This window comes from Populus alba, chromosome 6 (assembly GCF_005239225.2).
Source record: "Populus alba chromosome 6, ASM523922v2, whole genome shotgun sequence".
In the NCBI taxonomy this organism is placed as follows: Eukaryota; Viridiplantae; Streptophyta; class Magnoliopsida; order Malpighiales; family Salicaceae; genus Populus; species Populus alba.
The window spans coordinates 9,244,090-9,265,217 of NC_133289.1; the positions used below are offsets into that span (position 1 = coordinate 9,244,090).

At 34.3% G+C, this 21,128-nt stretch overlaps 3 protein-coding genes and 1 non-coding gene across 12 annotated transcripts; 2 read left to right on the forward strand and 2 right to left on the reverse strand.

The window, feature by feature from the left end:
* Positions 1-1,033: 1,033 nt before the first annotated feature.
* Positions 1,034-6,875, forward strand: LOC118048257 (putative zinc transporter At3g08650). Its single transcript, XM_035057869.2, has 6 exons — positions 1,034-1,300; positions 1,851-2,510; positions 2,990-3,274; positions 4,144-4,272; positions 4,424-4,521; positions 5,779-6,875. Exons 2-6 carry the CDS (start codon positions 2,019-2,021, stop codon positions 6,590-6,592), a joined length of 1,818 nt encoding a protein of 605 aa, XP_034913760.1. The 5' UTR covers positions 1,034-1,300; positions 1,851-2,018; the 3' UTR covers positions 6,593-6,875.
* A 1,034-nt stretch (positions 6,876-7,909) lies between these two features.
* LOC118048256 (protein RETICULATA-RELATED 3, chloroplastic) lies at positions 7,910-9,702 on the reverse strand. Its single transcript, XM_035057867.2, has 2 exons — positions 9,475-9,702; positions 7,910-9,383 (listed from the first exon to the last, which is right to left on the reverse strand). The coding sequence occupies exon 2, from the start codon at positions 9,374-9,376 to the stop codon at positions 8,297-8,299; it is 1,080 nt and encodes a 359-aa protein (XP_034913758.1). The 5' UTR covers positions 9,377-9,383; positions 9,475-9,702; the 3' UTR covers positions 7,910-8,296.
* An 851-nt stretch (positions 9,703-10,553) lies between these two features.
* Positions 10,554-10,637, forward strand: TRNAY-GUA (transfer RNA tyrosine (anticodon GUA)). Its single transcript is given in 2 exon segments — positions 10,554-10,590; positions 10,602-10,637. It is a non-coding gene; the product is annotated as a tRNA-Tyr (tRNA).
* A 4,386-nt stretch (positions 10,638-15,023) lies between these two features.
* Positions 15,024-21,068, reverse strand: LOC118048254 (KH domain-containing protein At2g38610). 9 transcript variants are annotated; one of them, XR_004687451.2, is made up of 8 exons: positions 20,300-21,060; positions 20,048-20,136; positions 18,829-18,980; positions 16,846-16,971; positions 16,603-16,719; positions 16,292-16,435; positions 15,923-16,023; positions 15,464-15,603 (listed from the first exon to the last, which is right to left on the reverse strand). XR_004687451.2 is itself a non-coding variant. In XM_035057864.2 (8 exons), exons 1-7 carry the CDS (start codon positions 20,377-20,379, stop codon positions 15,966-15,968), a joined length of 759 nt encoding a protein of 252 aa, XP_034913755.1. In that variant the 5' UTR covers positions 20,380-21,063; the 3' UTR covers positions 15,464-15,603; positions 15,923-15,965. The 9 variants fall into 9 exon arrangements, 5 of the variants coding, with proteins under 5 accessions (XP_034913753.1, XP_034913754.1, XP_034913755.1 ...); XM_035057864.2 differs by having other exon boundaries at positions 15,923-16,016; positions 20,300-21,063; XM_035057865.2 differs by having other exon boundaries at positions 15,465-15,603; positions 15,971-16,016; positions 20,300-21,063.
* Between the last annotated feature and the right edge of the window lie 60 nt (positions 21,069-21,128).

Below are 21,128 nucleotides of genomic sequence, written 5' to 3' on the forward strand. Positions count from 1 at the left end.
TATATCAAATTTAATTCTTAAATTTTTTATTGATATATATTTCATTTGAATTTTTTAAAAAATTTCATCCATTGAATTTTAATTTAATTTGATTTTTATATTAACTTTGGTTTTTATTTTTATGATTGTTATTTGTTTTTCTCTTATCATTTTTTTAATTAAAATTTTTTATTTATCAAATTTAATCCTTATTTTTTTTGTTATTACTTATTTTAGTTGAAATAATTTATGAAATTATAATAATAATTATTATTTTAATTTCATCATCTTTCATTTTTTTTATTTGTTAAATTTGATTTTTATTATTTTGATTATTATTTATTTTATTTGAGATAATTTATGAAATTAGATTTTTTTTTAATTTCATTCTCATTCAACTTTTTAATTTATAAAATTTGTTTCTCATTATTTTAATAAACTTGAGAAAAAAATATTAATAAGATATTTTTTAATTTATTTTTCATAACATAATAAAATATTTAAAAAGTTTTTACCATTTAGTATAGGATTTTTATTGAATTTATCATTTAATTTTAGGTTAATAAAAATTTAATTTTGATATTTTTTATTATATAATAAAATAAAAAATTAATTCAAGAAATTCATAACTCATCACGGGGTTGAGAGAAAAAATAACATAGAGAGAGTGGGGTCAACCATATAAGAAAAGAAAAAAAATCATAAAAATAAAATAAAAATAAAAGAGAGAGAGAAGGTGGGCGGGGGGGGGGGATAGGACAAAAATGGGTGGGAATGGCTATTGGGACAACTCACAACCTTTTTATATGAGACAAATAACCCAAAACTGGATTATCGCACTAATAACACCCAAAGGTGATGTCATAAAACAAAAGTATTATTTATTTAGAACATGTTTTGCTTTATATTTTAACCGGAAGTTTTTTAAAATCTTAATTCTTTACTTTAAATAATTTTCATTTTATGTTTTGAATTATATTAATATTAAAAGTAAATTTTAAAAAATAAAAAATATATATATTATTTTTATATAAAAAACATTTTAAAAAACAATGATGTATCTTCCCGGACACCCCGTAGCCTCACCACTCACTGACTTATTTTCTGGTGGAGGCTTTGCTGGTTTTGATATAGAAAACAACGTGCTCTCTCTCATTTACTCATAAATTATTTCTGCAATCCCATTCTTTCATTTTTTTTTTTAGGATTTATACTTGACCCCTTCTACAGTTCCATTTTCTGTCTCCGTATCTGTATCAAGAATTCAATAACACTTGCCTAACCCATTTCTTCGAATTGAGCCCGCTTTTCATCAATCGGGGTAGGTTTCTTTTCCTCTATCTGATCGTGAATTGAGGGTTCTTTATTTTATTCAAGAATTTTAGGGGTTTTTTTTAAAAAAAAAAGTTGGAAACTTCCACTTCACAATCAAAGTCCCAATTGGGAATTTTGTATATAATTCGAAAATTTTCATCCTTTTGACCTGTGACACCACAGAAACCAAATGGGTTCTTAAGGATTTCGAAAAGTTTTTTACTTTACATTGATACTGTCGTGTTCTTGGATTGTTGACTTGAGAGGATCAAATTGTTGACTAGAGAGGATCAAGAGGGCACATTTAGATGTCTATAATTTCAGTTGTTTTACCATTTTGAATTCTTTCGATCCTTGAATGTGATCAAGAACTTATCATAATGCTGTACTTTTTTATGCTTTTTTAGGGATTTTCTGCTGAAAGGGTTTAGATGGCCACCTCAATTGTTTTATTTATTTTCCCCTCTTTATCTGAATTTATGGTGTAATTTGATGAGTAAGTATTTGGGATTCATATCATATCATTTGCTTATGAATTTCTTTTGAACTTTGGGCAGCATCAAGCAAGTTCCTGGCACAACTCGGACAGCATTGTTGTGTCTACCTCATTGCTCAAGTCAATCTGAAAGCTTAATTGATGATATTCAGAATTCTCTGGAATGAGATTTTAATAGTATAGGTGCCAAATTTGTATAGGAGTTAGGTGTGCAGGTTAAGGAAGTGAAATGTTTTTGGGTTGCGAACAAGGAACCACGAGGTTCATATTAAAGCAAGTTTTCCTATTTTTTCTGCTCTCTCTGGTGTTATTTGCATGCATTTCAGCAGAATCTGATAGTGATAATTCTGAAAGGTTAAGATCGGCTCCTCATAAAAATGTGAGGAACAATGTTATAGATGGCAGTGGTGCAGAGAATGCAGTTGATTTTGAGGGTATAAGTGGTGGGATTAAGGAGGGCAAGGGTGGTTATAACAGAGTTTCGATATCTACAGTTGCATTATTTACATTGGCCATGGCTGCTGCCACTGGTTTAGGTGCTGTCCCATTCTTTTTTGTGGAGCTAGACCCTCAGTGGGAAGGGTTGTGCGGTGGGATGGCTGCTGGTGTGATGTTGGCTGCTAGCTTTGACCTCATACAGGAAGGGCAAAGCCATGGTGCTGGCAGTTGGGTTGTGATTGGGATTTTATCTGGTGGAATTTTCATTTTGCTGTGTAAGAAGGTAATGGGTCAGCGTATCACATTTAATATGAAGTTTTCTTCTTTTTCCAGCTAAAACTGATTTGTGCTTCTGGGTTCTTACTCTTACTTGATTATGGGTTGGGATGCATCTGTTCCTCTTTCAATGTTTCATAAAAGGCGTGTATGTTTGGTTTGTTTGGTTGTTTTTCCTATTTGGGTAGTGATGAGAACATGCATTCAGTAGTTGTACGATAAGGTTCCTATTCCTTTCTCTTTTATGGCACTTTATTTGGGAACTTTGACAAGGTGTCAAGCTAGGAAACCCCTGAAGAGATTTATACATCCATTTGTTGAAAGTTAGCAAACAATTTTATTCTTATATGTTTATTGATTTTATGTTGTGGCTTCAATTTATGTTTGTTTGGATTTTCATATGTGCATGTATAATTTACATGTGTGTATTCATGCATGTTCCTTATTGTTGGTATCTCATTATGCTATATGATTTTGTTATTTCAGTTTCTTGAACAATATGGGGAAGTAAGCATGTTGGACATTAGAGGTGCTGATGCAACTAAAGTTGTTCTTGTTATTGGAATTATGACTCTTCATTCATTTGGGGAGGGTTCTGGTGTTGGTGTCTCTTTTGCTGGCTCTAAAGGCTTTTCTCAAGGACTTTTGGTAACTTTGGCCATAGCCGTGCACAACATACCGGAGGGGTTAGCTGTGAGTATGATGCTTGCATCAAAGGGTGTTTCTCCACAAAATGCAATGCTATGGAGCGTAATTACATCCTTGCCTCAGGTAATGCATTATACTTCACAAAGTACATGTGTATAACTCACCTCAAGAGATCACTCTGTGAAACCTATGAATCAGTACAATTAAATGATCCTGAAAAAAGCAAATCATAGAAGCAGCATTTTTAAAAATGCCGTGCATTTATTATCAGGATAAGATTTGGAGAACTTCCTTGTCTCTTCTAGTTTTGTATGCTTCCTAATGATGTTTCTGCTAGATTGGTAAGAGCTTGGAGGACCCACCATAGTTAAAATCAGTTTCATGTTTGAAATTTGTTGCTGGCAATTTTACCTCTGTTGGACAGATCTTGATCGTATTAACTGCTTGTGGTTTGGAAGTGTTCTGTTCAAATCAAACCTCATTGATTAGTTTGCTCTACTTTGGTCCTTTCTTCATGTTTGGAAAATGGGGATCAGATTACGGGTTGGGCAAGAACACCAACCCAGTCTAAGGGCCATTTCAAGAAAGAGATCTGGCTAATCTTAGAAGGTTCCTGGTTGAGGTTGAGGAATTCATGCTGACAAGTATGTGGAACCTTTATGTATGAGTGGAGCAAGACTCTACATTTTTGTAAGACCATTTATTTTGCTTTGCAGGGTGAAGCAAATTTGATCTTTCACATTTAAGTAAAAAAATTGAGAACCCTTTTCAGGGTTTATTTAACTCTTGATTGTGTAAGACTTGAGATCTTGCTACCTATCCAAGCTTATATTCAGATCATGAAAATTCTAGCAGCAAGAATTTGGTCTCTCCACAAACATTTTCTCTGAAGTAACAAAATATATCCAAATAATATGGTTACAGGGTCAACAATATTGTGTTAGTATGATTATTGTCAGCATTCTTGATTGTTAATCATTTACTTATTACAGCCCATTGTAGCTGTTCCTGCTTTCATGTGTGCTGGTGCATTTAGCAAGTTCCTTCCTTTCTGCACGGGCTTTGCTGCTGGATGTATGATCTGGATGGTGGTTTCCGAGGTGCTTCCTGATGCTTTCAAGGTAATTTGCTGATAGAGATAGGGAACCTTGAATCCTAAATGTCAAAATAGTTTCAAATAAGTTCAAAATGAATTTTGTTTCATCATTTTTATGTGTCTACTTTTGTTTTATCATAGAGAATGCTAAATTCTTCTTGATTTTCTTACTACAGGAAGCCTCTCCTCCTCAAGTGGCATCAGCAGCTACAATTTCTGTAGCATTTATGGAAGCTCTCAGCACTGCTTTTGAGAATTTCAGCCATGACTACAAGTGAGTTGCTACGAACTTAACTTTTCTGAGAATGCATGTTCTGAAGTGGTAAAATTGCGTTATTGGTTAAGTTTCCCATTGTGTCACAAGTCACCTTGACATACACATACTGATATTAGATCACAGCCATGGTATCCAATAACTGGTATCCCCTTTTGAAGCCCATAATATCTTACTGTCCTGATTGTCATCTGTGATACCTGCTTTGATGCATCTTATGTTATATTGCAGCTCATGACATAGTAATGACATTCAGCTTCTCCACCTTTATGTTAATTAGGAAAATCATCTCTCTTGGGATTTGTCATTTAAATGAATTGAAAATGATGCAAACAACTGCTTTTGGTGACATATAGTTATTAAACCCCACCAGGTCATCTTGATTGCATGGAACATTTAGGTCATCTGAAACTTTTTCCACCAAACATGCTTTAAAATCTTTCATTGCGCATGTAATCCTTTCTAGGCTTACAGTTGACTGTTGCAAGTGAAAGTGATTACTGGGAATTGATTTCAAATTGAATATGAGAAGAGATCGAGGGAATGCTTTTTGACCTTTGCACATTCAATCTACTCAACGCAGCATGTTATTTACTGATGTTTAAGCTCAACAAAGCGTTTTATGTTGTGATGTTTAAGTTCAACAAAGCGTTTTATGTTATGTTTATATTTTGTTTTCTTAGTTTTTCTAGAGGCGACGTTTGGCTTGGTTAATGGATGTCAGGAATTCCTACTCTGTAGGAACTTCCTTTGTACTGCTGCTATGTATGTAATAGAATGGACAAAGAGAAAGACAGCTAAGCAATTTTAACAAACAATGAATGAATGAAGAAGGAATTCGGGTGAATCATCCTTATGTTCTATCCATTATTAATCCTTTATCTTTTCCATTGTTTTCTTTTTACTTGATTAATCTGCATGAATTCTTCCATCCTGGATAACATGTTGGTTGGTTCACTGAGATTTGGTCTTGCACCGTTGACAGCACCTCTATTCATGCATGCAGTTTTGCATTTAGTTCTTGTAACGCAGCCTTGATCTGCATGATTGGGTTTTTTTTTCATTACTGTACCATAAACAGATGTATATTCCCTCCATCAAAGAAACACTTTCTTGCCGAGAAGTTTGTCAGATTATGAGATGCCAATCCTAAATGCAACCTCGCAACCTTGCCACTTTGGTTTTTATGTTGATTTTGCATGTTTTGCTCATCTTCCATTTACTTGTATTTATTAATTTCATTCCTGTATATTGCAGTTCAGAGGATGCTTCAGGCTTCTTTGTTTCATTGCTTTTTGGTCTTGGGCCATTGCTTGGTGGCTTCATTCTTGTTGTCTTTGCTCTTGCATTCCATCTTCAGCATGCCCTTCTCATGGGTACAGCATCTGGCATTGCCTTTATCCTTGCCGCCTGGCGACCTCTCCAGCTACTCATGTCTTCAAAGATGGGGTTCTTCTCCCTCATATTTTTGCTTGCCCTGGGAGCAGCATTTGTCCATGTTTCAAGCTCTAGCATTTTGAAACTTGCAGGTCGCAAAAAGGCATCAGTGAATAATTTACCTACAGTAAATGGCTTTTCGGTGAGTGTTCACACCCTTCAGTCATTCTTGTCATGTGGAGCAGTTGCCTTTCATGCATTGGCTGAGGGGCTGGCTTTAGGAGTGGCTGCACCAAAAGCTTATGGACTTGGTCGGCACATGGTCCTTCCTGTATCTCTACATGGACTCCCTCGGGGTGCAGCTGTTGCTAGTTGCATCTTTGGGGCTACTGATAGCTGGCATAGTGCCCTAGCAGCAGCAACTTTAATTGGATTTGTGGGTCCAATATCTGCTATAGGAGCGATACTTGCAGGAATTGACTACAGTGGTCTGGATCATGTAATGGTCTTTGCATGTGGTGGATTGCTCCCTAGCTTTGGAAACATAATTAGAAGAGGAATAAGGTTGGATGCTCGGAAGGGGGGTTTTGGGCTAGCAATTGGGGTGGGGTTTGCTAGTCTCTGTTTGATGTGTACAAAGTTGGTTTGCTTGCACACACCTTACTGCAATTCTGCTCCAGAGGCTGTGAGATGAGATGAGATGATCTCCTGTGATAATCAGTCACAGAGGTGCAATGCATATGCTGTAATTAGCATGTCGGCACCTATGATATACACAAGCATGCATAGATAACTTGTAGGGTAGAATATGCGGAAAAGAGGAGATACAGAGGAAACATCTGGTGGAGGATGTATTCTCCCTCGCATTGTACAATAATTTATTTTTCATTTTTTTATCCAATTTGAACTATCCTCCGAGAGGAGAGATGAATGTTTGTGGAGTTTGCTGAGTACAGTAGTCTGAGTTTGAGAGACCATTTACTTGCTAAAAAGTTACTACAAGAAAGCATCTATGGGTAGACGCGTGCAAGTGTGAGGGAGGGACGGGCACTCTAGTCTAAATCTTCCTTTCCCTATTATCAACAATCAAGGGGACATTATCCTAAACATTCTTATCAAAACTTGTTGGCATGAATGTTTTTATATTTTAATATATTTTTGGTGTTTTTAGATTAAAATTAAAAAATAATAATTAATTTTTCAAACATCCCTGTACCAACATGATCAGACGCATAAACCAGTCTGAAAATGGTTTCGAGAGTGCTGTGAGCTAGCGTCTGCCGTCTTGCTAGGCGATCCTTCGTTCTTAATTCCCAATTTATGGTTTGACAGCTGCAAAGTTCTGAGGTGTCCCATCCCACGCACCAAATAGGGAATCAAAGATTGATGAAACTTGACTGGGGTTGATTAGAGAAACTTGACTCGTGTTTTTGTTTGAGGGCGTGTGCTGTAATTCTGTCGGCAGATTGGCATATTCATAACTTATGAAGTTTTACTTTTAATCTAGAATATGAATCCTGTATATTAGTCGCCCTGAGAAACATCTACATCCTTGTGTTTGCCAAAATTTCCCAATTCACCGATGTTTATTTCACCGATGGGCTAGGCCTAACTTTTGATGTAACAGAAGAAAAAGATTGAAAAGCAGATTGAAAATACGAGAGAGAGAAGCAGATTGAAAAGCATTGTTGTGAAAAAACAAAAGAAAAAGAAAAAAGGACTTTCCATTATGAACGCACAAAAGGAATTTATTTCCTTCTCTCACCAACAACACCATTAAAGGTCCAGAACTTCTTGCCCCACTAACCCACCACCTTAGCTATCGCTAAAACTAAAAAAATCTCTTATGGTAACGAGTAATGCTTAGGAGAGATTATTAGCCAAGAACAAATACCATCCAAGTTAGTTCCCCTCTCCATCTCCTTACATCGTTATAGGCTTGAAGCATTCCTTTGCCCGATGGTGAAAGCACAACCAAATATGAAAAGGATGAATCAGCAAAACAAAAAACGAAATAAAAGATCGATATATATGATTCAATCACTCTCAACCTCTATAACTGAAGTGATACTTTGATATTTAAGCTGAGAAATCCTGAAGAACGACATTTTACAGGGGAATACAAGCAGCAGCTTGTTCACATTCAGTTTGGCCAGCATCATTAAATAAAATCCCCCAAATCATTTAACATCCAAGATTTCCATTAACACTAGACAGACTCCATTGCAAACTTTATTGATATAAACAATATGGATTGAGGATACCAAGGGTAAACATTCCCAAAGCACAACCAACCATGAAAGTTGAAAAAGTTTTATCACTTGAAAGTCGACTGATTGCTCTGCGAAAAAAGTTTTGTCACTTGAAAGTCGACTGATTGCTCTGCGAAAAAAGTTTATCACTTGAAAGTCGACTGATTGCTCTGCAACTCGTCTCCTCCATCAAGCAGTTTCTCCTTCTCTGGAGCAGCCAGCCCGACATCAACATCAACCAGTTTTGGTTCTTCAACGCTCTGAGAACCCGTCATCCTCGCCAATATCACAAACGACATCCCACCAAGAACATTATTCAAGCACCTAAGAACCACGACCGATGTCTTAAACGCCAAGGGAGAAACTCCTTTCTCCAACAAAAACTCAGCCCCATTCAGCGTCTGGTACCTCAAATTACTACTAAACCCCATATGAATTGCCCAAGTCAATGCATTCAAAACAGTGGGAGGTGCCTTATTCGGCGTCTCAAAAGTGGGATCCATCTTCTTCCTCATCTTAATCAACCCATTTGAAAGCGCAGTCCCTACCAAACCCGCGGCAAAACCAACAGCAGCAAAGATTGTTCCTTTATAAACTAAAGTACCAAGCCTGTTCATCAAACCATATGCACCCGGTTCAAACATATGACTTGTCGGACAATTGGCGAAAATTCCAGGCAATGTCTGACTAGTAGCAGCCGCAGTAGGCGCAAGCAAATACATCAAGGTAAAGTTCAGTATACAACCAACAACCAGGGTCGAAAAAACAAAATCCAACTCGTCAAGACCAAAATTCGGCCGCGAAGCCATATCACCAAGAACACAAGCAGACACACCAACTAATTCCTCCATCAATACCTTGAAAGGGAACTGCGGATCCGCAGCGACCCGCGATCTCCACCCATTTAGAAAAAGACCCAGAACCCCAAACCCCGCCGCGGACGATGATGAATTGTCAGAACTCGAATCACCAGCTCCGCCGCCGCCGCCTCCGCCACTCCAGTTTCCACCATCTCCGCCACTGCCACCTAAGCCTCCACCGGCATTGGAAAGGTGGGGTGGTTTGGAATGGAGGAGGCGGAGGGAGGGATTAAGAGGGGTGGAGAAAGGCAAAGAGAGAGAAGGAGAATTGGGATTTGGGAATCTAGGGTTGTTTTGTTTGGTGAAGTTAGCAGCGTATTGCCTTGCAAATGTCGACAATCGGAGCTGGGCTGCTGCCGTTGCCATTTTTTAACTGAATAAAAAAAAAAGATGTATTAACAGAGGATGAAAACAATGATTTTACAGATCTAAGAGTGCTGATTAAAGATTTTAAAAAAATGTACCTGGGACTCGAGGACGACGATCGAATCAGAAGGGGTTCGATTTATTTATAATGATAGTAAAGTGATAGATGGAGTGGAAGGGAAAACAAAACCAAAAAAAAGAGAGGAGAACACTGCAGTCGGAGAGGGAACGTTGTTGTTGTCGCCGCTGCCTGTTGGAGTAGAGAGACTGAAAGAGAAATACACACACACACACACACACACACAGGGGAGAGAGAGAGAGAGAGAGAGAGAGAGAGAGAGGGTACGGATTTTACATATTTATTCATGTCGTCTATGATGATGATGCGAAGGCCAAAACCCTAGGACTTGCCGCTGTGAGGAGATGCTTGTTATTGTACGGGAATTTAATCAAGTAAATTTTATTTAAAAATATATTAAGGTAATATATTTTTAATTTTTAACAATAAAGTATTAAAAAAATTAAAAATACCTTTCAACCATACCCTCAAATACATTTTTACTTTCGTGTTAATCAACTAATAAAATATTTATGGTAATTGTATATTATTACATGGATATAAAAAAATTCATACTAATTTCATTTTAAATTTGAGTAGACGCTCGCTAGTTAAGCAAAGCAAAAAAACAAAAATGTGTAGGCCAAATTTCATCTTGATTAAAATACATTTAACATGCATGATCAATTATAATATCTTTTAAAAGTTTTTTTTATTTTTTTCATGTCTAGTTTTTAATAAATATTCATTGAAGTTTTTTTTATTAATAAAATATTCCAATTAATTTACGTATACTTTAATTAACTCCATATATTCTAAAATTTAGCAAATGGTTATCCATTGAAGCATTTGATTGTATTGGAAGATGCGCCACTTGATTGATAAAAATCGAAATTGAAATGTGGAATTGTAACGTTATTAATATATCATTTGTTTCTGATTTAATTTTAATAGGGGGTGGTTGGGGATCGTGACTGCCGGCCGCCCCCCAGCCACAGCCAATCACAATAATTCTCTTCTTCTTTTATCACGGTGCCAGAATATGGGATGCCACGTGTATTACATGCTCTGCTTGTCATTCTTAACTAATTAATATTTATTGAATCAAGCAACAAGCATCCGACCTTAGCTCAGTTGGTAGAGCGGAGGACTGTAGTTGTTGCTGTAATCCTTAGGTCGCTGGTTCGAATCCGGCAGGTCGGATTTTTATTTTATTTTATGTTTTCCATTAATTTAAGTGCGTTTAAGATTGTTGCATCTGTGTTTTTCAATATATTTTTTATTTTTTATTTTTTCATATCAAAACAATTTAAAATCATAAAAAAATATATAATTAATTTAAAGTAAAAAATATATATATTTTTAAAAATATTATTTGAACGCAAGGTAACTTTTGGTATTGTAATAGCGGTTGTTTTTCAAATTATTTTTTATTTGGAATTGCATTAAAATATATATTTTTTTTTTTATAAAAGTTATTTTTGACATCAAGATAATCTAAAATCATAAAAAAAAATTCAAATAAAAAAATTTAAATTTTTATAAAATATTATTTGGATATTTTATAGTGTTAGAGTAGGAAGCCTAGCACAAAAACATATTGCACTAGTTTTATTATCATTTATTAAAAAAAAAACACAATAATCACCGTATTTTACTTCTATTCATTAATTATGATTGATTCAAATGGTTCCATACTTGTTTTTTTTTAAATAAGATTTTGAGTTCAAGTTTTGTAAATAAAATATATCATAATTAGAAGAGCTTTACCTCTTAATAAATTATACTCGATCGGATTAGTTGGGATTCACTCATGCATTAAACTTTTAAGTACCAAGATTGATACCCCATCTACACCAAACGTTTTTCCTTGACCTTTGTTTTGAACAAATTGTTACCGAAAATGTTTTTAGGAAGCCGAAAACCTACGATGTAATGTTGGGATTTAGGTTATAGTTTTTTTTTTTTAAATGTCCATTACGTCACAAAAATTGCACGTTATGTAAAGACTTTTGGAAACTTCATGCTGGCTTGTTTCATGACCGTAATAGACGTTGCGTCCATTATTTATAGCCTGAGATTTGACTGATTTGTTGTTTTCTCCTTAAATTCTTGCAAGTATTACATGCTTTTAATATATTTTAATTTTTATGTTTTAAGCTTACGACAAAATAATTATATATATAATAAAAAATTATAAAAAAAGCTATATATTTTTAGAAAAGCTATCTAAGATTTACGAGGACAATATTAGTAATAAACCCTTCACGATGTTCATTTTGGAAATTAAATAATTAGTGTTCAACAAGAAAAGTGGTGCTAGGGATCCAATATTTATACACCACTAATTATTTATTGAATATAAAATTTAGATATTTGTACTATATTTATCATGTTTTGAGTATTCATTCGGATATATCTATTAAGAACTAAGTATTCATCGTGTATTAAATTCTTTTGTATATTTATAAATATTAAAATCATGTGTCAGGTCAAGTCTACCTGCCTAAAAATCTAGTCCACATTTTGGACCCAACCTAAGTGCAGATGGACTTTCTAGTTTCTAATCATGTTAGACAGAACCCCTTCTAAATTCTAATTCCAACCTAAAAAAAAAACTTGTCTACTTAACTTTTTTCCTTCTCCTGAGCTCATGTTTTTTCTTAAGTTCATCCTTCTTCATTAATTTAATTAGAGTTTGGGATGTTTTTATTTTCTACATGATTTTTTAATAATTTTTTAAATGACTTGAGTTATCTCGAGTCTATTTCATTGTTTTTTTATTATTAAGTTTAGTCTTTCTAAAAAAAAATGTTTTGAATTAAATTAAATTATTAAATATAAACATGAAATGCTCACTTTATGATATTTAATTTTTTTTGCTTTCCGAGTCATTGCTTTAATAACATATTATCCTTTTCAGTGTCATTGTGCAGCACTTCATGGTGACTTCAAAATAGTATCGATGAACTTTTTCTTATGGTGGGGTAATGTCCGCAACGACACAATGTTTAGTCTCCAGCAAGCTTTCATTACTTCTCCCGAGAATTAAATGACTAGATCGCTCATAAAATGATATGTTTTGGCATTGACAACCCTTTTATTTTATTTTTCCTTTTTCTTTTCTCTTTTTGATTTTCGTTCATAAACTCTAAATTTTCAAAGCAAACCTTCAATTTGTATTTACTTTAAATTTAGTCTCTATTCTTTTGATAACTGTTATTTTTATTTGAAATGGTTTATAGATTGATTTTTTTTTTCAATTTCTTCTTCATTTAATTTTTTTATATACCAGGTTTGATCTTCATTTGTTTTATTGCTATTAGTTTTGTTTTGAATTCATTTCTCAATTCTTTCCCTTAATATTTAATTTAATTTTTTATATTAAATTTAATCAATATTCTTTTGATTGTTATTTGTATTACTTTGGAGACTATTAGATTTAAGTTTTTTTTTCAGTTTCATTCTTCAACATTAAATTGGTTACAAAATGAGCTTTTTAGTTGAGCTCAGATCTAAAATTTCACAAATTTCAAGTTTCAAAAATTAACTCAAGTTTAGAAAAATTCGTCCGACATTGCTTTTTTCTTCTTCTTTTTCGAGCTCATGTTTTTAATGTCATTTTTCTTTTGATTGCTATTTGTATTACTTTAAAGAATCTATTAGATTTAAGTTTTTTTTTTTCGGTTTCATCCTTCAACATTAAATTGGTTATAAAATGAGGTTTTTAGTTGAACCTGAATCTAAAATTTCACAAATTTCAAGCTTTGAAGATTTACCCAAATTTACAAGATTCATCCGACATTACTTCTTCTTCTTTTTAGCTCATGGTTTTTTTTTTTAAGTTCATCCCTCATTATTAATTTAATTAGAGTTTAGGATCCATTATTTTTTTTTATTTGATTTTTATAGAATTTTTCACTAGTTTTGTAAATGACCTAGGTTATTTCAGGTTTTTTAATTGTTTTTCCTTGTTAAATTTAGTTTTTAAGAAGAATTTTTGTTTTAAATCAATTAAATTAATTGATTAAATATAAACATAAGATGTTCACTTTATAATATTTTGCTTTATTTGCTTTAATAGCATGTGCTATCTCTTTCGATGTCATTGTGCAGCCCTTTATAATGATTTTAGAATTGTTTCGATAAGTTTATATTTTTTTTATGATAAACAATATTTATAACAAAGAAATGTTTAGTCTTCATCAAGCTTTCCTTTCTTCTCTTGAGTATGATATTGCCAATTCATTTTTATAGTTAATTATTATTTAAAAAAAATTCAATTTATTTATTGTCAATGTTTTTTTTAATTTTATTAAAATTTTAAAAATATTAGCATCACCTTGATATTTTTTTATGTTTGAAAAAAAATTTAGGATATTTAAATGAAGGATCCTACAACTGTTTAATATTACACTAAGAATGGTAGGTAGAGACTTCACAAAAATTTTTACTTGATGATCCGTATAAATATGGTATGGATATCACTGACTCAACTTGAAATTCAATCTAAACCTAATCTGACAAATATTTTTATATATAAAATATGTATAATTTTTTTATTGAACATAATATATAAATCATCCCAATGATAACACTACATATTTATAATTATCTTATTTAATATATATTAGCACGTCTCAAATATATGTTATCATTTTATTTGATGTTAAACATGAAATAGTATTCGGATAATAAATATTGATGATATTGACATGCAATTTCTTACTAGATTCTCGATTCCATCCCTAAATCGACAGCTAAAACCTGTGATCTCAAGCATCCCGAGCTCTCCACTCACCCCATCCAATGCAAGGCAACGTGTATTGAAATGAAACAACAAGAGCTTGGACGGCAACATCAAAACAAAAACAAGAAGAAAATGCAAGAATCTGCTTAGAATAGTCCAACACATGTTACAGACAGAAGAATCACCTCTCATCCCAAGTATTACAAGACAAAAATCCTACATTTTACACAACACACAAACACAGAGTTATAGTATGACCGGCAAACATGGAGGATCTACCCTGGATGTGATGCAAAGCATCTGTTTAACTACAGGAGAGCCGGCACATGGGAGTGGCAGGACTCGAGAACACAACAAAAGACAAGTTTCAAGTCTGTCATCATCAACCATAAGTATAATAAAAAGGCATAAAGTTCATGCTTTTTTCTCGTGTTACAAACAAAATATGAAAATATAAAGACTCATTATTGAGGTTTTCAAACCAAAAGGATTGACTAATTATCATTTTATAAAGAGAATGCCCCAGCTGGGAATCCCATACCAATGAAAGTAACATAAACCAACCAGCAAATTCATGGATTTATCTTAAGATGGAACAAGACATTCCACATTTGTACGTAATCGTGGCGTAGCCAACCTGTTTCCTTTCCTTTTATTTTCAGCCATTGCATCTCAAATTCAATTCACCATGAATTAACAATGTCCACACACACAAAAAAAAAAAAAAAAAAAATTGGTCAATCTCATCTTCCCTTTCGGCGATGATATCATACACACATTTACCTTGAGTTATTATTTAAAGATACTACCAAATGGTTTGCTAATTTTGTTCTGCATCATTCCAAATATAAAGTCCATTAATAAAAAATTGACACCTACAAAACTCAGATCCAATGTCTTAGAAGACCTAACACTTACACCATTCATGTATATATATATATATTTCACATTCCTCTACGTTACTAACACAAGAATAAATGCAATGAATATATTAAGTTTTACACAAAAAACTGACCTTCGCAAACCTAACTCAAGAACCATGTAATTCTTCTTCTTTTTCTTTTCTTTTTCTTTTCCCTTTTTTTTTTCATTTAATGTTATCATTTTTTGTCTTGGGAGAAAGAAGAAACAAATTGTAAAAAAAACCACCACCAGAACGCTCACCAGCAAGACCGTTAGCCTAATATCTGAATTGAGAAGTGTTGGATGGCATACTCTGGGCATGAGTTTCTGATATAAACCAATTCAGACAGGAGTACACATGAGATCTCATCAACGCCCTGTTTTCGCACGTTTCATTCCACTTGTATTGAAAGGAGAGACACTGCCACTTGGTCCTGGACTCTCTTCTCTGAAATTTGAATTTAGCATTGCTAGCTCACGTAGCTGCTGCCTCTTAATAAAATCTTGTGACTCATCCTGCACGGAAAAAGGAATATTTTACAGAAGGGAAAGGAAATGCTTTTCAAATTTGAATCAACTAATGGAGCAGGGAGAATGAAATGCATGAGCAGAACATAAAGACTGGGTAAAGCCTATCACTACTACTTGGGTGTCAGAGGAACTAAATAGAGATCATAAGCCAGAATGCCATTGGTGGATGCTCATTTTTCACTTATTTCCATCCTAATATCTTGGATGAAGGGAAACAAATTCTAGAAACGATAGACTCTACTGGTTATTGAAAAAAAAATTGCAATACAATGACGGCTTGTTTCCTGTTTCAAGAAAGGCATACAGTTTCAAAAACAGAATAGGGCTCCAACTAAAAGCTTTGCGTTTCAACCTTCAAGAAAGCTCCTCTTCACTTTTTTAACATCAAATGCTAGCACCTGGTTCCTTCAGATACAAGAGTAGTAATATCAATTCATTTTACAAATCTCAAATATGAACTGAAAACCTATATTATCATTAAACACACAACCCCCAAGTTATTTGCCTTCAAAGTTGTTCCCAGGCAGACTGACACCTTGGGCAGGCTCCCATTCTTAGATTTACAGTGAAAAACTATATCGCAGCACAAAGCATACAAAAAGATCACCAGCTTCAAAAAATTTAGAATTTCATAAAACTTATAAACAGAAGATTCAAGAATGGAAACGGATACCACAGGTTTGAGCAGTTCTTCTATGATTTCTTGTGCCTGCCTGAGTCTTATGTCAACGATGTTGGCAGGTAAGTCAGCCTCAATTAAGATGTGAAGTGGATCGTTCAGGTGCTCATAGCCTGGTCTTCCCCTTAGCTTCTCTTCCTTTCAGATGGAATAAGATAAAAATGATTAGGAAAATACTTAAAATGGCATAAAAAAAGACAAGATTCTACTCATAAGTTTGCTTTGTCGAATCAATCAGTTTTGGCTGTACCATCATTAAAAAAAGCAGGTTTCAATAGCACTACATTGAGGGGTGTGTATACTACCTTGTCTGGATCCTTAATTGATCCTTTCCCTCTAATGTACACCCGGCAACCTGTGGTAGCTTCCACCCGTTTCAGCGAATTGCCTCTGGGTCCCAGAAGTCGCCCAACGAAATTGAACTAACAATAAAGAAGCAGCCATCAAATATAAACACTTAAGCAATTCTATTTCATTAAAGGGAATTGTGAAGATATGCTCAACCAATTAAATTTAACAGGATAACACCAGAAATTGGTATGACTTACAGTACATACATTTGGATAGGTATCTACTGGAATTTCCAAACGCAAAATTCTCTTCACAGTGTATGAACTAGGGCTTGCAGGTGCACCTTGCCAGTCCATAGTCATTCCAGGAGGTCCACTTAATCTCTGCATGAATGATTTAGCTATATTAGTGTACCATAGCAGTGGAAGCACAAAGGATTGACATCCAAAATATTTAACAAATAAATATAAATAGAACCAGAAAATATTATAACCTCTTCAATCTGAAGCTTCTCATTTTACCAAGTCATCATATCAGTAGTAAACCCATAACACTAGTTATCATACTGCCAATTATAATAGAGAAATATGGGAAAGAAAAGGCAGCAGCTCAGTTATTAACACACCATTTTAAAGTAATGACACTTGTTGTCAACCTGTTACAGTCCCAGGGGTTATATAATCAAATAGTCAGGAAACCTCTTACCATAATTATGCTAGGACCTATTGGCTATCCTTACTTTTTTTAATTATACTATAAACCAAGGAAAGTTGGGATTTAGAGAAGGAATCCTCGTTCAGATCAAGAATATCGAGATAAAAGCTACTTTGTGAAAACAGGTGTGCAAAAGAGAAGAGTGTTGACACATAGGCGATCACAATATAACCAATTATTTAACAGAACATTTGACATTTTAAGCATGCTGGATTTTCCCTTCTCAAATAACCACACTTTGCATAGGCAGCATGATCTTGTGATTACAATAGTATAACAGCTGGGAGCGTGTCTTAATTTGAAATGTATTTTCAGGTAACTGGTTTCACAATGGAATTGACTTTAATAGTATGACAGCTAGAAATCAGTTGTCATTTATCTAGAGTTTAGCTGTATTCTCAAGGAACTGCTTTCACAATGGAATCCATCATCTTATACATTTCTACCATCATTAAAAAGGAAAAAGTTGGGACCCACAAGTGCTGTCATTTGGATCATCAACCAATTGAGGAAAAATTTTGAGACAGATTTTGCAAGTGCTAGTAAAGTTGGAGCAACATGTAAATGTATTGGCCCGAGTCTTTACATTAAGAAGAAACATCCCAACCATGGTGTCTCTAAGCTGCTCAGCATTTTAACTATACATATACCCAGAATATATGATGTCAAAGTCTATGTAAGATGAGCTCGGGGCTTTTAGGCATGACATGGTACGGACTATGAGCTGGGTCCCTTTTCTTATGTGAAAAGCTTGAATCTAATTCCAACCTCACACTATAGAAGTAAATGTTTCGCAAGATGATTTTCAATGCATGGCCAAATACTCAGAATGTATCTGGCATAGCACCTGATGAAATTGTTCAGATTACGGAACGTAAAACCAGCAAGGATTTAAAATTGTCTAGCATAAAGTAAAAAACAAGTATTTAAAGTTCTCCAGGTAAAGATTATTGAACTAGGAGCTTCGCTAAAGGTGAAGGAGGAACATCTGTGATATACAGTTTAAGAAGAAGTTTCTTTAGCTTATGGGTAAGAACATACTAACAAAGAAACTACTAATAATAAAGTACTACATTGAAACATCCAGAAAGTGCATGTCTCTATTTTTTATTTCTCAAGAAAAAGCAGTTATCAAACTAGTCACTAATGCACTAGGATAACCTCTTCTTGGTAGCATTTAAAATGCTCAAAACAATACAAACAAAAAGCTATAGTTAAATATGCATGGAAAAGGAAAACTCAAACGCCAGTAAGAATGCCTCTTTATATTCTTCAACAATCCTTCAGGAAAAGCTACTGCTTGGTGGCATTTAAGCATCTTGCAATGCTATTAAAATGTAGAGATTGTTTCTCACAAAAAGTTGTAGTAAAAAATCAGTTTGAAAATGAAAATCCAAACCTCATCTACCCAAAATTTCATACAGGCAGGCCCAGGTTAACAATGGAATGCAAATAGAGAACTGCAAGCAGAACAGACCATAGGGGAAAAAAATGGAATACAAATTAAAATCAAAAGAAGCAATTACCTCCTGAGGAATGCCATTCCAGCTGCTCAAACCTGTCCCACCAACATTAGACAAGAGGTTTGAAGAGGCCATGGGGCTGGGACTTCTATGCCGTAGTCTGTCGAAGTCTCCAAAGCCTTGGTTGGACATCATTCCTGATACCCGGAAAATTTCTACACATAAAAGAGCATTTACTTGAGAGACAGACCAGATCAATCTTATACAAAACAACACTAAATGAAGAATTGAAGCCCTGCGAAAAAAATAAAGAAGGGTAACAGAGCAAAAATGGCTGGAACAAGAAGCAAACGTGAGAAAAAGAAGGGCAAAATATACCAAACCAAACACAAGCAAAATATTCTACAAGGCCATTTAGGTCCAGAACCATGAGCAAAATAAAACTAGGCCACATTTGCACAGAGTCCTACAAGCACCTCTCTTCAAGGCTGCAACACGTAAGTTGTATCTCCAACCCAAATACAGGGTTGATAACAGAAAAAAATTTGGTGGAAAAGTTAAAAAAAATTGTACTTCAAATCAGCAAGGGTGCCAATAGAAGACATCTATTCAGGCGTTTCATGAGCAATTCACAATTTCCTCTGCCGACTCACTGCAAACCAGTTAAAAACTTTTTGCATGTGGAACTTAAAAGCACTCGAATTTGCCAAACCCAGATAGTGCACATAATTTAATCTCTAATACTTTTGTGCCATCAAAGCTATATCCCAAAATGCCGTAAACTGCTAGCATAAAAAAATTGTATGGCACTGGTTTTCATTAAATTTTTTTCTCTCATGATCACATAGAATCAGTGATTCGATGAAAAAAGCCTATAATTAGTTCAGGCCAACCCTTTTATACAGTAATTATTTCCCTACTTTCATGCACTCTGGACAAATCCAGCCACCTGGCTAGTTACAAGGCCTTTCAAATAGTGTACAAGTTCACGTCACAATGCTGCCTGAACCCAACTAAAGATGTTAAATTGTTGAATACCAAATGACTACTCCCCACAATCAGAAATGGAACAATAAAAAACAAAGTACACATTCGATACAAATCGAAGAAAACAACAATGAAAATCACTTGGTAAGAACAATCAAACACATCTAAACGCCCAGAGAAGCACATTGAAAAACCACGGTGCTGAAATTAAGAACATGGTAGTTTAAAAGGAGAAAATAAACCCAAGAAAATCTAGAAAAACCTAGATCCAAAAATGAAAGACTAAGAAGTAAACCTTGATTTAACAGCCGGCTACATGTTGGAAGAACTTGCATGAAAGGTCCAAGCTTTTGATGTTCTGCTAATAACTCTGATAAGTACTGACTGCAAAGGGTAAGTAACAATTAAAACAGATAAAAGAAAATAGAAGTCTCTACACAAAGATTGATAAACAACAAAAACTTGAACAAAATCAGCAAAAAAGACCAAGTCTTTTGCAAAAAAGAAATGATGAGGTTTACAGAAAGAAATCACTAAGCTTGCATACCTGTCAACATCTGGGGTGCTTCTAATCTGAGGAGAAGCAGCTCTTGCAGGTGAAAAGTTGGGATTATACAAACCTGACATGGGGTTTTTGGTTTGCTTTTGTGGAGAATTTTTTTTTTTTTTTTCTTTTGAACAAACAAAAGAATATTAAGACTGGAAAAAAGAAAAGGCAACGAAAGGCAGGGGGGTTTTTAGCTGTGGTTGTTGCAGAAGAAAAGGGAGAAACACAACACCATCAATAAAGGAGTGAGTTTTGTAATAATCTCCCCCAACAAAAACAAAATAATTAATGCTATAAAAAACAAAAACAAAAGGGTCAGGCAACAAAACTATCTAGTGAAATTTTGCAGAACGTAAAGACAAAATGTTTTTATTTACCATATCACATATATTTTTCTATTTATTAACACCTTCCTTTGTAGTAATAATTGAGAAACTGGCTCATGGTCAAAGCTACTAACTCCCTCTAGAATCATTTTTAGCCGTACAAACTCAGACCTTAAATTAAACTAATAAAACCAAGGATTTTATGAGTCGTCGTCCAATTCGGACATAAAATAAACAGTTTTAATAAGTAAGAATCATCCCATGGTTGTAAGAAAATCGATGTAAATATATAAAGAAAGAAAAATATCCCATGCCCCTTAAACAAAGGCAAATAAGTGAAATCTTTATAGCTGTATAAGGTAAGTGGCGTACACTCGAAGATGGCAGGAAATTTTGGCGGTGGACAAGAAAAACAAAAACCGAAGGGGGAGAGATTTTACTGTTAGTGAAAGTGGGAAATTTTCTTAGGTTTTTGGAGGCACCGTCAACTCAACTGTGTAAGG

Coding starts and splice junctions, on each gene's coding strand:
- LOC118048257 (XM_035057869.2), top strand. CDS start 2,019: ATGTTTTTGGGTTGCGAACAAGGAACCACGAGGTTCATATTAAAGCAA. Junction 4,273..4,423: donor TGCTTCCTGATGCTTTCAAG/GTAATTTGCTGA, acceptor TTCTTACTACAG/GAAGCCTCTCCTCCTCAAGT. Junction 4,522..5,778: donor AATTTCAGCCATGACTACAA/GTGAGTTGCTAC, acceptor TGTATATTGCAG/TTCAGAGGATGCTTCAGGCT.
- LOC118048256 (XM_035057867.2), bottom strand. CDS start 9,376: ATGGCAACGGCAGCAGCCCAGCTCCGATTGTCGACATTTGCAAGGCAA.
- LOC118048254 (XM_035057862.2), bottom strand. CDS start 20,379: ATGTCAGGTTTGTATAATCCCAACTTTTCACCTGCAAGAGCTGCTTCT. Junction 16,972..18,828: donor GGAATGGCATTCCTCAGGAG/GTAATTGCTTCT, acceptor TCATTCATGCAG/AGATTAAGTGGACCTCCTGG. Junction 15,604..16,291: donor AAGAACTGCTCAAACCTGTG/GTATCCGTTTCC, acceptor TTTTCCGTGCAG/GATGAGTCACAAGATTTTAT.